We start from the raw sequence: 14,284 nt of genomic DNA, 5'->3' as shown, positions 1-14,284 counted from the left end.
CACCTTCCAGTTGGCCTGGTATAATAAAATGGTGGATAGTTCTGAACTACTGCCTCCCTGAGTCCTAGACATTTCTCTCCCCCACCCACCCCCAAATTTTCCCTTCAACACTGGTCTTTGGAGAGAGTTTGGGGCAGGTTCTGAGTGGCTCGTGTTTGGTCCACTCACCACTAAAGTGCTGACAGCTATTTTGAGTGGGTTGGCTTTCCTTTGATTTCCAATTAAAGGTGATCTTCCACTCTTCTTCTTTTAGCTTCTTAGGAGTTCCAAGGAGACTACCCTTGGTTTCCATTGAAACACTGAGGGAAGTTCTGACAAGCACTTGAACTTCTGTCCTAGCTATTAGGTCTAAAAAACCCAGTCCTCAACCCAGTCCTATCTTATCATTTTCTGAAATAAGGTACTAATTGTGTTGCTCTGGTAGAACTTTTTTCCATTCCTTTCAATAAGGTTAAGGATTTGACCTGTCCAGTCCTGGGTCTCCATCGTTCTTGGGAAAAAAAGGTCTGTGGTTGCTAAGAGTATTGTCATAGTTACAGAGCTGTACATGACCAGGCAAGCGTTTCATCCAGCTGCTGCCTCACTGAGGTACCTTCCCCCTTCTGGCCTCTTGATCACATGTTCTGGCCAAGATCACCAGACAGTGATTCTGAACCTGGCCAGATATTATTCCAGGAGAAGCTTGATTAAATATAACTCATTGTTTCTGTAAGAGGCCAAGCACTTTTTCTTTCTACTTGACCAGTATATGAATTCGTTTGTCAGAGAATACAATATACCCATGCCTTGTCTATTAGGTGGCTATTTTATACTGTCTAGTGTTGGATACTGATGGCCAGTCCTCCTAGCCGGTCAGGGTTCATGATAGAGGAAATATCATTTTCCTGGACTGGGTAAGAGTCCATCTCCTACTGTGTCTGTCTGCCATTGTTTCCTCTGTTTGGCACCGCTGCCATTTCATGGGCACCTTGCTTTGCCACCTAGCATGGCTACTACTTTCAACTTCCACGCTCTTTTATTGTGTATCACTGCTAACGTCCTGGAAGCCTCTGATGATAAAGCAGTGTGGAGGGGAATTGGGAGGGACCAACATCACTTTCTGTTTTGGGTGGTTTTACTCAATCACAGGAATCCCAAATCAGAAGGGGCCTGTACTTGAATATGTCACAGAGGTTTCAATGACGCTGTTCTTTGAGGCTTTCCTTTCATCATCTTTCTCCTCTAGGACCCAAATGGGCATCCATGACACAACTTGGGGTGACTCGAGTGACAGATGCCAAGTCCTATTTGCACTAAAGCCTTCCTTCTGTAATTAGGCTCAGGGACTGGTGGTTGTGTTGTGCTGCATCTCTTCCTCCCTGGGGATGGATTTTTTTCTCATGAGAAGCTACGCAGGTGAACCTCTCCCTTTCACTGGACTTGCCCAGACATGTCTGAATGCTAGCTTTGGCTCAAACTGGGACCCCCCACCCCCTCCGCAGCTGTTTCCAACAGCCTGTACACTTCTTTTCCTTTGATCGTCTTTGGCCTAGATTATGATCATCCCAAGAGCTTGCCAAGATTGGGTTGCAGCCTGTTTGTCTCAGAACACAAACTTTGAATTGGTTGACAAGACCAATACCCAGGGGCACCACTAGTTTGAATGAACGGTGCCAGAAATCTCTAGTCTCCCTGCACAGGGTCCCTTGAATGAGGTCAGGGTGTTTATAGGACTCCTTCATATTTTACTTACAACATTTAAGATTTTGTTAAAATTTTAGGAAATTGTCACTTGATACAAAATAGAGAACTGTGTAAGGGTAATTTATATTGAATGAAGATTTTGAAATTTTTCATTTAAAGACCACCATGTCTAACATGTAGAAATTCAAATGTTTGTTGAATGGGCAAACAAAAGCCAAAATGCCGTGACTAGCCAACTGCTATTCAGAAGTTAAAATGAAGTGAAAATATAATCTTATTTTTCAGTAGTGTGTTCAAGCATACCAGATTTAGGAAATATTCCGAGGACTTGTAAAGTATAATTTTGTCAATACATTGCGGGGATCCAGATACATCTTACTTAGGACTAATTCATGAAAACAGCAGATAATTTTGTGCCTCAGGAAACCTCACTGGAACACAGACACATGTGACTGACTTTCAGCTCTGGCTGACAACCCAGCAGGTAGGTTTTAAGTGAAAACCAAGCACTTCTGATGTTACTGCGGCCTCGCTGTGGGGCTAGGAGGACTGAGGCCCTTGTGGAGGATAAAGGAAATATTCACATGGCTTCTGCCCCCAGTGAATCTCAGCCTAATTTGGGGCAAGTGATAAATGCAAATGGAACACCATGGAAACAAAATAAAACAATGGGCAAAGCAGGTAGTGTACATCAATTATTTTTGGTAGCCAAACTTAAAAGTCAACTGAAAGGTTTCAGAGAAACAGTTCATCAGTGATGCTTGGGGTTCTGTCTTTGGGGATCAGTATTTGTAGAGCCTTGCCCCCCATCAAAGGCCTTCATGGGGCCTCTTCCTCAGTGCATCTCCAGCTTTGCTGTGGTGGAGACAACCTGAGGACTATGAAAAATGCCCTTTCTCCTCCACAGTGGTGTTATTTCCTTCCTTTCAGGAATGGCTCATAACTCATGGGAGGTGTGAGTTCTGAATGATTGTTCTTTTCATCTCCCTGGAAGTGGGCCAGACTGTAGATAAAACGTTTGATGTGTCAGCAGTAGGCTTGTAACAGCTTTGACTACTTACATGATGATGAAAGGTTGAACTTTGATAAAAAATGGCAAGAAAAGGAAAAGGGCTCATTTTTTTTCTTTTACTTTTTTTTGGGGGGGGTGGCATTTTGAGAGGCATCCTAACCAGGGTGGTCTGTGAGGTCTCTGGGAATCTGAAATATTAGGAGGCTGTTCTCTTGTGGATTTCTTTGCTTATGTATCGATTGTTTGAGAGAGGGGGGGCACCCATGCTCTCCAGCATAGCAGGGCCAGATTCTCAGGGCCTTATCGGTAAGACCCTGCCTCTCTGCCCAGTGAACCCTGGAAAGGGGTATCACATTCCTCAGGGCGGATCACTTAGGTTTCCAGCCATCCCTCAGCACCTGCTCGCAGACACCAAACAAACCAGGGCTGTAGAATCTATTCTGACTCTTGGGGCTTTTTCCCCCACCCCCAGTTCCCAGGGCATTTGTCCGGAGGTCTCTTCTGCGCGTGGTCCCATAGGGTGGTCTTATCTTCCTGCTTCTAAAATAGACAAAGAATGCCATGAAATATTTGTGGAAACCCAGAACCAGTTGGAATTTGCCTCAAACCATATCCCAATCTTATCAGCAGTTGGTGTGTCAGCCTGCGTGCCAAAGTGGGGCTTGGGGAGGAAGAAGAATTTCGAAATTTTCTTTTCCAAAGCAAAACACGAAAAAGCAAAAACAGAAACAACAACCTGCCCTTCAGGTGAGTGACAAGACAGTGCTAAAAGCAAGGACTCAAAGAGGAATATAGACGAGTTTTACCTTTAAATAGGAGGCTTAGGCAAACACAATACAGAAACCTCCTTTTAAAATGGCATTAGTGGAACAATAGTAAACATATATGCATCACCTGTTTATTTAAGAATCTGATATTTCTTTTACAAAATTCTGACCTCTGGCTCTGCGTCTTGGTGCGCTCGAAGCCCAGCACTGTGTGCATAGCTGCTGGGACCTGGCCCGTCATCCTGCCAGTGGGCTGAGGCCTCGCTGCAGTGCCGTGCAAACCCGGGGGGGTGCCAGGACAGGCATTCTTCTGTAAGTGTCTTTGAGTATAAGGGATGCCGTAAAACTCGGCGGGAGTCGTCTCTCTGGCCACCAGAGGACACCGAAGTCCCTCCAGGGCTCGCCAGCGCAGGCCAGAGGGTGACTGGCCAAGTCATACGGCTTGGTGGGAGCTTGAGTTTAGGGGAGTAGTGCTCACCAGCATGGCCGGCGTGCTGCCGCTGAAGAGGTCTGTTGGCCGACGCAACAGCTTTCCTACTTTAGGAACACCCAAGACGTTGAGCTGTCGACTAGGGCATATGAATGGCCTATGACAATAAAAGAGAGAGTGCATGAGATGTGAAATTCAGATTGTCTGGTTGGAGATCACCTTCTGAAAGGTACAGTGAAATAACTAGAGAAGAGCGCAGGAAAAACAAACAAAAAGTGGGCATGAACTTGCTCAGTTCAGCAACCACATGACCAGGATTTAAACTGAGATTCTTAGTTATCTCTTTCTTTCTGATAAAAAAAAAAAAAAAAGGGAAAAACTAGCTTTTTCAATGAGGGAATGACTGATAGAGTGGGTTATTTTAGTGTTTCAAGGTCACCTAAGGCCTAAAATATTATGTCTGGGACTGCACATTTCTTAAACAATAATTGCAGTAGGCAGAATAGTGGATCCCCTGGCCCCTAAGATATCCATGTTCTAATCCCCCAAACCTGCGACTGGCCTCACATGGCAAAACGGACTTTGCGGGTGTGGTTAACGTAAGGATTTTGATATGAGATTATCCTGGATTATCTGGATGGGCCCTCTCACAAGAGGCCTTATAAACAGAGGTGGGCGGGTCCAAGTCAGGGAGAGATTTTGAAGATGGTGTGTTAATGCCTTTGACGATGAAGTAAGGAGGCCGAGAGCCAAGGAGGGCTGGCAGCCTCTGGAAGCTGGAAAAGGGCAAGGAAACAGATTCTGTCCTAGAGTCTCCAGAGAGAACCCAGCCCTGCTGCCATGTTGATTGAAGCCCAGACTGACTTCAGACTTCTGACTTCCAGAACTGTAAGATATTAAGTGTGTATTGTTTTAAGCCACTGAGTGATAATTTATTATGGCAGCAACAGGAAACCAAAGCAATACTATGAACAACAATACAATTGGGCTTAGAGACATTAATTGATGGGAAACGTAAAAGGAATTTGTTTTAGGCTTGATTCTCGAGACAGAGGTCATGATTCTTTGAATAGGTATGAAGGACAAAAGGGTTTTGTTTTTGTCAGTCCAGGGGGCACTTCTCAGGGGTGATGGCTCAAGATTTTTATGGGACAGAATAGGTATTGTGGTCAAACTTTGCTGATGTGTTCCTGACTCTGTGTATAGAGAATCAAAGTTGAGTTGTATTTTATCACTTGGAAATGTAAGCCCATGGGTAGCATAATGTTCAGATTCTTAGAGTAAAAGGATTGTGATGGTAAAGCCTGCCATGGTCTCAGCCCAGACCCCTTGGTGAATTCTACCCCATCAACCTCAATCACAAGTCCACCCCTGCCTCTGCTCCTGCTGTTCTCTTCCCTCACAGGCCTGAGTAAAGTGGCTTCTAGCCACCAGCAACCTGAAGTAGGGCCTGGCTCATGGCTCAGAGAGAACTCCCCCCATGAGAAATGTGCTCCATCATTCAGAATGCATGTCTTGAGCACATGTGATAAGCTGTGACGTGTGCTAGTTGCTGGAGGAACTAACAAGATAAATAAGCCTCAAAACCTAGTTGCTGGAAGCTTATGTCAGTGAGGCATTTTGCAAAATGCAGTGCCTTGGACAGTAGCATCCAATTTGTCTGGGAAGGTTATTGAAAGTGCAGGTTCCTGGGCTGTGGCTTGAGAAAACATTGGTTTAGGACAGTGGTCTTTAATAGGGAGTGATTTTGTCCTCTAGGGACATTAGGCAATGTCTGGAGACATTTCCGTTTGTTACAACAGGGGACAAAGGGTGCTACTGGCATCTAGTGGATGGAGGCCAGGGATGCTGTTAAATATTTTACAATGTACAGGATGGCCCTCTAAAACAGACTTCTCTGACCCCAAATGTTATTAATGCCAAACTTGAAAGACCCTGGTCTAGTGGGTAACTCTCACAAACACACCCATTATATTATTATACCACAGTGCTATGTACATATATGTCAATATCGTGTGTGTACATATGTGTACACATGTGTCCATGTATGTGTATGCATATCTATAAATAGCTTTCTCTCTCTAAAGTAGGCTCATCACCCACTACAATTTGGGCTCTCCTGTCTCCCATTGTCCACTCTACTCCTGCTCCCTCCATCAGACAGCTCACCTACTGGCCATCTTTGCTTTGATTTTCTGTTCTGCACTGGCCAAGATCAAGACCTTTACCCCTGGAAGTAACTGTCATGCTCTGAAACTACCAAAATAAATTTGCAGGTCAAAGAGAGGCATGGCTAAGGACATCCTTTCTCTCTTGTGATGTTTTTTGACCAATTTCAATTCAGAGTGGTTACTCTGTTCACAAGTCAGCTTTGCACCACTGGCTATTATGAATATAAGAATTATGGTGCACGTATAAACTCTTTGCACTCAAGATATATTTCTCCCCTACACTAGCCCTGCCAGGTTTTCTCTCCCCTATTCTCACCTTCATCTAGAATTAATGGAGAATTCCATTCCCTTCAAACAATTGAATGAACATTGGGGAAAAAAAAAATCCTTCTAGAATGTGGCTGAGTGTAGCTGATTGGTTCTAACTAGTTAGAAATGCCTCCTGTTGGGGAGCCAGCTCTGCATCCTGGTCAAGGGATGAGTGCTATGTCACATGTTATAGTGTGGTTTCCAGCCCTCAGTTCTCGGTGGTCTTCAGGGGTGGGGGAAGAAGCCTGTATGCGCATGTCTGTGGTTTTATCATCTTGCACTCATTACTATATTCAGGAAGATAGATTTTTATTATGCAGCAAGACTGCTGCTCTGGGGTAAACTTTGACTCAAAACGATTGTGTTCTTGACTGACTCAGCTAAAACAAAAAAATAAGGGGGCGGTAAATAGACTTGGGACAAGTTTCATGTCTTTCTTTTAAAAACAGCTGCTTTCGGAGAAGCACTAGGATATGCAGTTAGAACAAACGACCACCTCTAAAGAACAAACTAAGGAGAAATGGTGGAAATCATAACTCGCCAGTACTTATGGAAGTTCCTAGCATTCCTTTCCTTGTTGACCACATGAGAATATAGTCATTAATCCTTGTGTATTTTGACCATGTAGAAATTTTCAAACATTTAACAAAACACATGGGGTCCTAGGAATCCTGCCAGCTTATAAGGTGACGTTAAGTGTTGCTTTTTGGTATACCAGCACCAAGAAACATTTAGTTAGTACCTAACATGTACAAAACCTAAGGAAATACAAGGTAAGCAGATGCAGACAGCCCTGAAACTATACCGTCTCATCAGCATCCTGTAGTTCAAAGTGGTTTGAGAAATTCATTGAGATTCCAGAGCTCATCCTGTGTGGTGGCTCTTCTTTCATTCAAGAAATTTTTACTGAGATGTTTCGTCCAGTCTGTCACTCTCCTGAAGGATATTAGCTTGGAGGCAAAACCAGTGTCATCTTGCAGCATTAAACTTCTATGTATGTGTCAAAAATACAGGAATACATGTGAGAATGAAAAAGATATGGAAAGATGAGTGGGTCACTGGGAAATGAAGGGGTCTAGAAGGTTTCACAGGTGAGAAAGGGCTTGAAATAGACCTTGAACAAAGCAGGATTTTTATAGGGGTCAATGACAGGGGGAGAGAGGGAAAGAAGATGGCAGGCCACAGATGTGCCTGGGGATAATAGAGAAGATACACTGGACGCCCCTTCTCCGGGTTGGTATAGTGAGGAAAGGAGATGGGAGAGAAGATTATGGGGTATCTTGACAAAGCGGACTAACTATGGTAATAAAGATCTAATGCATCTGAGTATTTTAATGCAATGAAATTTATTTCTTGCTCATTTAATAGTTCATTGCAAGTGTTTAGTGGATAGACTTCCACATGGTGACTCAGGGAAGTGGAAGCAGGCTCTTCCCATCTTGTACAGTTATTGATATCCCCTCCATTCATCTAGTAGAGACAGAAAGTGAGAGTGTGGAGCACTGAGATGAGGCATTTTTATGGGTCAAGCCTGGAAGCATGTTTTTTATTTCTGTCCACCTCTTCTTGGTCAGAACCTAGTCATACGACCTAACCGAAAGAGAGAGTCTGAGAAATGTAGTGTTGGTCTATGTCAGGAGAAGAAGAAACCGATTTTAGTGAGCCCACAATTGCTTCTACAATGGACACTGAGCCTGAATTTTATCCCGAATGCAGTGGTAAGTCATCCTCCACCTTAGCATGGGGACACACTCAGTGGTAACGTAGGCTCAAAAAAGCGAGTGATTTTTGTATGTTATATTCACTGCTGTCTCCTCAGCATATGTAGACCTTAAACATATATTTGATCCTTAATGAAATGATGGACGGATGTTGGAAAGGAGTCCTGGACATATTGCGTGTCCAGGATGGGTTAGTGCAAGAGAGCTGAGGCAGGGAAGCCGGTTAGAAAGATTGGGATAATCTGATAGAGCCCGAGTTAGTGCAGTTACAGTAGGAGTTAGTACATTTTTAGAAACAGAAATGTTCACTTCTACTATTTTAACTTTCCTAGTTTACAACTCAGCCACATCTCATCGTTTAACCAGATTCCCTGCTGAGTTGAAATCACAGAAGCACGTTGTAAGCCGAAAAGGGCTGGCACTTTCTTTGGAGGTATTAATTGGAATGCAGCCTCGGGACTTGGGCTGTGCCACAATACTGCAACCCAAACAAAATAAAACTTGACTAAACTAGCAAACCCAGATTGGAGTTCAAGTTACTTTAACGGGCTCTTGGGAAAGACAAACTGCAGTTGTATTATGTATGCAAAATCCACTCTTTGACCTTAGTGTAAGGAAAATTACCGGAGACCACATAATCTTTTGCCAGCTTTCTGAAGCATTGGACAAGTTAACTCCTATGCAATTATGCAATATTTTTAAAAAGTTTTAATTTTAAAATATGCTTGAAAAATAGATGCTGCTCCAACAAGAACAGAGAATATCGATGAAAAGAATATGTTCTCTGTGCACCTACAAGAAGCCAACACACAGGCAGCCTCATGTGGCCTGAGGCTTCAAGATTTTAGGAAGCTGCTTGCAGATGAATTTTTTCAAATAAAAATTAAGGCAAGCATTATGTCCTCCCTCTAGATTTAGCTTTTGTGGTTTATGTATAAGCTAGGGCAGACCTCAGAGTCTGACCTAGACTCAGGTTATGTGCCTCTGAAGTCTGGTGAAAGGCCCGACTTTAGGATTATGCAGAATGGAGTAAGGAACCTCACAGAAAACAGCCAGGGATTCTTAGGAGATTTTTAGTGATTCTTGCTGATCTGGAAATAACGTAAAAACAACAGAAGAACTTTTTGTGGTGTTTTTGCATATTCTCTATTGGTTTGGGGAAGAATCCAATGTGAAAGTGGCTTAAAAATAATAAATATTTAAAAAGACATAATGTGCCCTACCCTTTTCATTCACTCGTACCAAAAAATAAACAGTAATAACAAAACTGGCAAGACGAGGAAGGGAGAGCAGGAACAATGGACGGCGGCCGTGCGTGAGGATGGGCATGAATATGACCCAGACGGCTAACGTCTGGTGTTATTGCAGAAAGTGCTGGAGAAGGTGTGAGGAAAGGCCTCAGGGAATCTTTCCCTTCTTTGAGGCGTGAGTTCCTCATTTCCTGAGGCCTCTTGAGATATAAATTACCGGTTTCAGACAGTGGGTACCTGAGGGTCTACTAGTTTGCTTTCTAGCTCAAATCCCAGAGAAGCCAATCCACTGAAATTGCATTTGCCTAGTGATCTGTTTACCAAATCTACTGATTTTTCTAAAAAAAAAATTAATTATTCATAAATTTGGTAGAAATTCATTTTGCACAGGATAGTTTTCACATGAGCCTTACAAGGGTGTTGGATGTAAATTGACTGGAAAGCACTTTTTTTTTTTTCCCCTGCCCCAGCTTTCTGAAGATTCAATTACAAGTTGCTGAGGCTGGAAAAACAGATGCCTCTGGTGAGGCGTTGAGGAGGGGGAGTAGGCATGCTGCATCTTCGAGTTGTGGGGAGGGGAGAGAGATTGACGGCCAGAGGAGGTGGGGGCGTGCTGAGGTAAAGAAGGAAAGAAAGGGTGTCAGAAAAGAGGAGAGGGCAGAGAATGAGGGGCAGGGAAAAATTTGAAGGCTCTAGAACTTCTCCCATAGGCAGCTGAGCCTTTGCCATTCCTTCCAATATCAATCATAATTTGCCATCTACTTATGATAGAAACAGGTTTGGTTAGCTGAGTGAATTCAGTGAAATGGTTCTTCTGAATATTGGCTTTCAGCATATCCATTTTCAGCAGTCTGGCTACTTCTTTAAATCCGAGCCTCATTGAGTCATGCTAGCAACACCTTTAAGCAGTGGCAGGAAGGGAAGTATTCTTGGAGGAAGATGTCTGCAGAACCTACAGAAAGATGGGGTTCTGAAAGAGGAGGAATTCTCAGTAAAATCCAGAGGTGATTGCTTGCTTGGGGGTTGGAAAGAGAGGCCAACTTGTCCTGGTTTGCCCAAGACTTTCCCAGGTTTAGTACTGAAAGCTTCTAATCTCAGGCAAACTGAGATGGTTGGCTAGTCCTGAGAAGGAAAAAGATAAATAAAAGTGGTGTTGGGTGGGGAGAGGTGATGCTGTAATAATCTCTTCAGGGACAGTCTTTTTGAGGATGTAGTTCGTGTGGCCTACAGGGAAGATAAATGGAGAGTTGGGAGAAATTACACAGATGTGAGTAGTCACCCCAGGGATCTAATACAGGGAAGACCCTAGGTTTGTTCCAGACATCTTGATTATACGATATATATGCACTTACTTTTCTAAATGTGCTTTTTTTTCTCTCTCTCTCTCTTTTCTTCAGGGAGGCAGGACACAGTGCGTGAGAGAAGTCTGTCCCATTCTCTCCTGTCCTCAGCACCTTAGCCACACTCCCCCAGGACAGTGCTGCCCCAAATGTTTGGGTGAGTGACTGTTTTCAGGTCAAAGAACAATGTAATTCTTGGGAGTTTCTGCTGAGAGTCTTCATTCACATTGTTATGTTGGGGTTCTCAGGTTGTCCTAGTTCATGGCTTATTAGGAATAACTGCTTCTTCTGATTATAGGAGTTTATCTCTTTTCTGAGATCTCTACAGGGGTTTCTTTTTTTTTTTTTTAAGATTTTATGTATTTATTTGGCACAGAGAGAGAGAGAGAGAGAGAGAGCACAAGCAGGGGGAGGGGCAGGCAGAGGGGCAGGCAGAGGGAAAGGGAGAAGCAGGGAGCCCGATGCGGGGCTCGATCCCAGCACCCTGAGATCATGACCTGAGCTGAAAGCAGATGCTTAACTGACTGAGCCACCCAGGCACCCCATCTACAGGGGTTACTTCTCTCTTATCTTCCCCTGTATCTGTAAACCTGGTTCACCAGACAACCTGGGATAATAGCTCCTGATTGAGAGAACAGTATTGAAGAAACTATCTTTCATTGGACATATGATGATCAGTAGAAATGACTAGTATTTTAAAGGCATATGAAGTTAACATATGGAGGAACATAGACCAGCGTTACTTTTAGAGGCAAAAACAGGCCGGAGGATAACACCAAAAGCAAGAGGTTTGGAAAGGAACGATGAAAAATAGCCAACAAAAGAAGGAGGATTAGTCATTTCTTGTTGAGCATTTACTATGTCCTAGGCACCATGCAAAGCACTTTATATGCTTTTTCTCATTAAAGTTTCTCAGGAAGCTGTGCTGTATAGGTGCTAAATATGTCATTCTGCTGTGTAATGTAGGTGCTCTGGTTAGTATTATTGCAGGAGAGGGGAGTAGATTCCTAGAAGGTGCCACAGCTAGTGAGTTACGGAGTTGATGCCTGAACATGAGTCCCGGTGATTCCTAAGCCTGTGCTTTAACCTGCTGCTGCTCAGCCTCCCTGGGGATGCGGAGAGTGGCACACACATTGCTAACTGAAAAGAGACAGCCTGCGATGGAGAGTCTCTAGAGCAAGAGATCCTTTGGCACTTGTTTATAATCCGTACGCCAGCTTCTTACACGTGATCTTCAAACTCCTGAGTTAGTAGAGGTCAGACTAAGATTCAAATAAAAATACTTTGGCCCAGCATATGAATACAATAGAACATCTCCCACTAGAATCCCCCAGCAACCCCACTCAAATCTCCAGGGATCCTTGAGGACGTTAACACATTTCCTAGTCACCACTGGCTTTGTGTTTCTGCTCCTGCTGTTTCTCTCTTTATTTTCTTCCTTCTCCTCCTCCTTCTCAGATAATAACTTCTCCTCCTTCGCCTCTGCTGCTTCTCCTTCTTCTTCCCCTTTCCCTTCCTCCCTCCTTCTCCTTCTTCTTTTTCTTCTTCTCCTTCTCCTCGTCCTTCTCCTCCTCCTTTAACATCATCTTGTACTTCCAGGGACACTCGCTCTCCAGTCTTTTCACATTCTATGGTGGTGTTGAATCAAGGCTCATGTAGTAGATTTTACTGAAGGCTTGCAGTCCATGAGGAGGGTGATTAAAGAGAAGGACAGCGAACAACATGAAATGGAACCTTAAACTCCCTTTGTTCTTCAAAGGTTTTAACTATTTTGCCTTTAGGAGAGTATCACTGTTTATCTTTTATTTGGGACCCAGCCTCCTATCAGTTATTGTTCACACCCCCTTTTTATTTTTTATTTTTTTGATTCCTCTTTCCTTTCCATCATAGTTTGCTCTTGTCAATTCCAGAACACCCTGTTGATGGATGTTTTTCATTCCCAGCTTATCACAGCGATAGCCTGAGTCTGTCTTTCTACAACCAAGTGGTCAGATAAAGATATCTTGTTAAATGAAGGCAGTTTTCTCTTCTTTGAGGGATTTTTCTGCCAACTCTTCATCTAATAATGTGTACCTGCCTGCTACATGTGTACATACACACACACACGCACACACGCACGTACTTTTTAAGTAACTATGAAATAATTAAAAGAACAAAGAAGAATTGTTTAGACATGCCTGATTAAAGACATTTCCACTGAGATATGTGCTTCCTGGGTTGCCAATGTGTGCTTGTACCCCTGGCACAGAGTTAGCTAGTTCACTGTGGTTGAAATCATCACGCTTTTGGTCGTGGTGGACACAGCATTCCATCTAAGCAGGAGAGTCATCACAGAGGAAGTGGCATTTGGGGTCTGACATTGAAGATAAGTAGGTTTGATTAATGCTTTGAAGCCCGTACCGTGGATGTGCTGAGTCAGCTCAGAAACTTCTCATATGAGCAATGGCTGTTGTATTGAATGCAGATTTTTTTTTATCCACTTGTGGTCATAAGACAGATTACAAAAGGAATGGCAAGTCTTAGGAAACTTGAAAATCATAATTCTACCAAATGAGACCTTTTTTGATTGACCTAAACCCAGTGGAATAATGTGGAAATGGCTTAAATTAGGCTGTATATGGAGTCTCTGAACCACTCTTTTGAATGTTTTATCTTATTTTGGGCCATGATGACTTTGGGATTAAGGTAAGATTTTATGTTCCTCGGGGGTAAAAAGAAACATACCCACACAATAAAAGACAGAAAGGAAAAAAAGTAAACATTAGGATACTTTCTAGATCCTGAAATCTTAGACTAATTAGACTTTTGGCTGGTTGGACACCAATTTGCTGTTAAATATTCCTTTGACTAGGATTCATTTACATGACATACCTCTGCCTTTTGCACTGCAACATTCTCTTCCTCTCTTTCTCATTTTCAAGGAAGAGACCCATCAGAGGTTTGTGTACACTGAACACCCAATGCACCTCTCAGAGTGACACAGCCTAGGATCATACTGGAATTTTACTACTGCTAGTAATGATAATACTCATTATCTGCCACTTATGGGGGTGTGTGTAATGAATGCCAGGCTCTGTGATAAAAGCTTTACATCAGTGTTTTTAGGTAAAAATTATATATATATATATATATTTTTTTTTTTTAAAGATTTTATTTATTTATTTGACAGAGAGAGACACAGTGAGAGAGGGAACACAAGCAGGGGGAGTGGGAGAGGGAGAAGCAGGCTTCCCGCCGAGCAGGGAGCCTGATGCGGGGCTCGATCCCAGGACCCTGGGATCATAACTTGAGCCGAAGGCAGGCGCTTAACCACTGAGCCACCCAGGCACCCCTGGTAAAAATTATATTTTATTGGGTGATAATCTAGGTAATTGTTCACATTTGTTCCGGGGGATAAACTTGTTGAGGAGTCTTTTTGTTCAGTGATCTACTGATGCATCATCAATCCACCAATCCATCCATCCATTTGTTCACCATTCATTCATTCAGCCAGGCCACAGTACTGAGCACTATAAATGTAGTAAAAGCTGCAAGCTGTGGGAACACAGGAAGGGGCTGCTCATTCTAAGAGGTAAAAGGGCTTCTGAGGAGGTCATGTGGA

The 14,284-nt window shown here is 43.2% G+C and overlaps 1 protein-coding gene across 1 annotated transcript in view; it reads left to right on the top strand.

Annotated features, from left to right (window-relative positions):
* Positions 1–14,284, top strand: part of BMPER (BMP binding endothelial regulator) — a 248,508-nt gene that overhangs the window by 116,826 nt on the left and 117,398 nt on the right. Inside the window, exon 7 of the mRNA XM_032401800.1 lies at positions 10,741–10,840. Coding sequence (XP_032257691.1) covers positions 10,741–10,840 — 100 coding nt within the window. The remainder of the gene's footprint in view (positions 1–10,740; positions 10,841–14,284) is intronic.

Source organism: Phoca vitulina, unplaced genomic scaffold, assembly GCF_004348235.1.
Source record: "Phoca vitulina isolate PV1807 unplaced genomic scaffold, GSC_HSeal_1.0 scaffold4, whole genome shotgun sequence".
Taxonomy (NCBI): Eukaryota; Metazoa; Chordata; class Mammalia; order Carnivora; family Phocidae; genus Phoca; species Phoca vitulina.
Note: the sequence above shows the minus strand (reverse complement) of the source record. Positions and strands in the feature narration are given on the sequence as shown.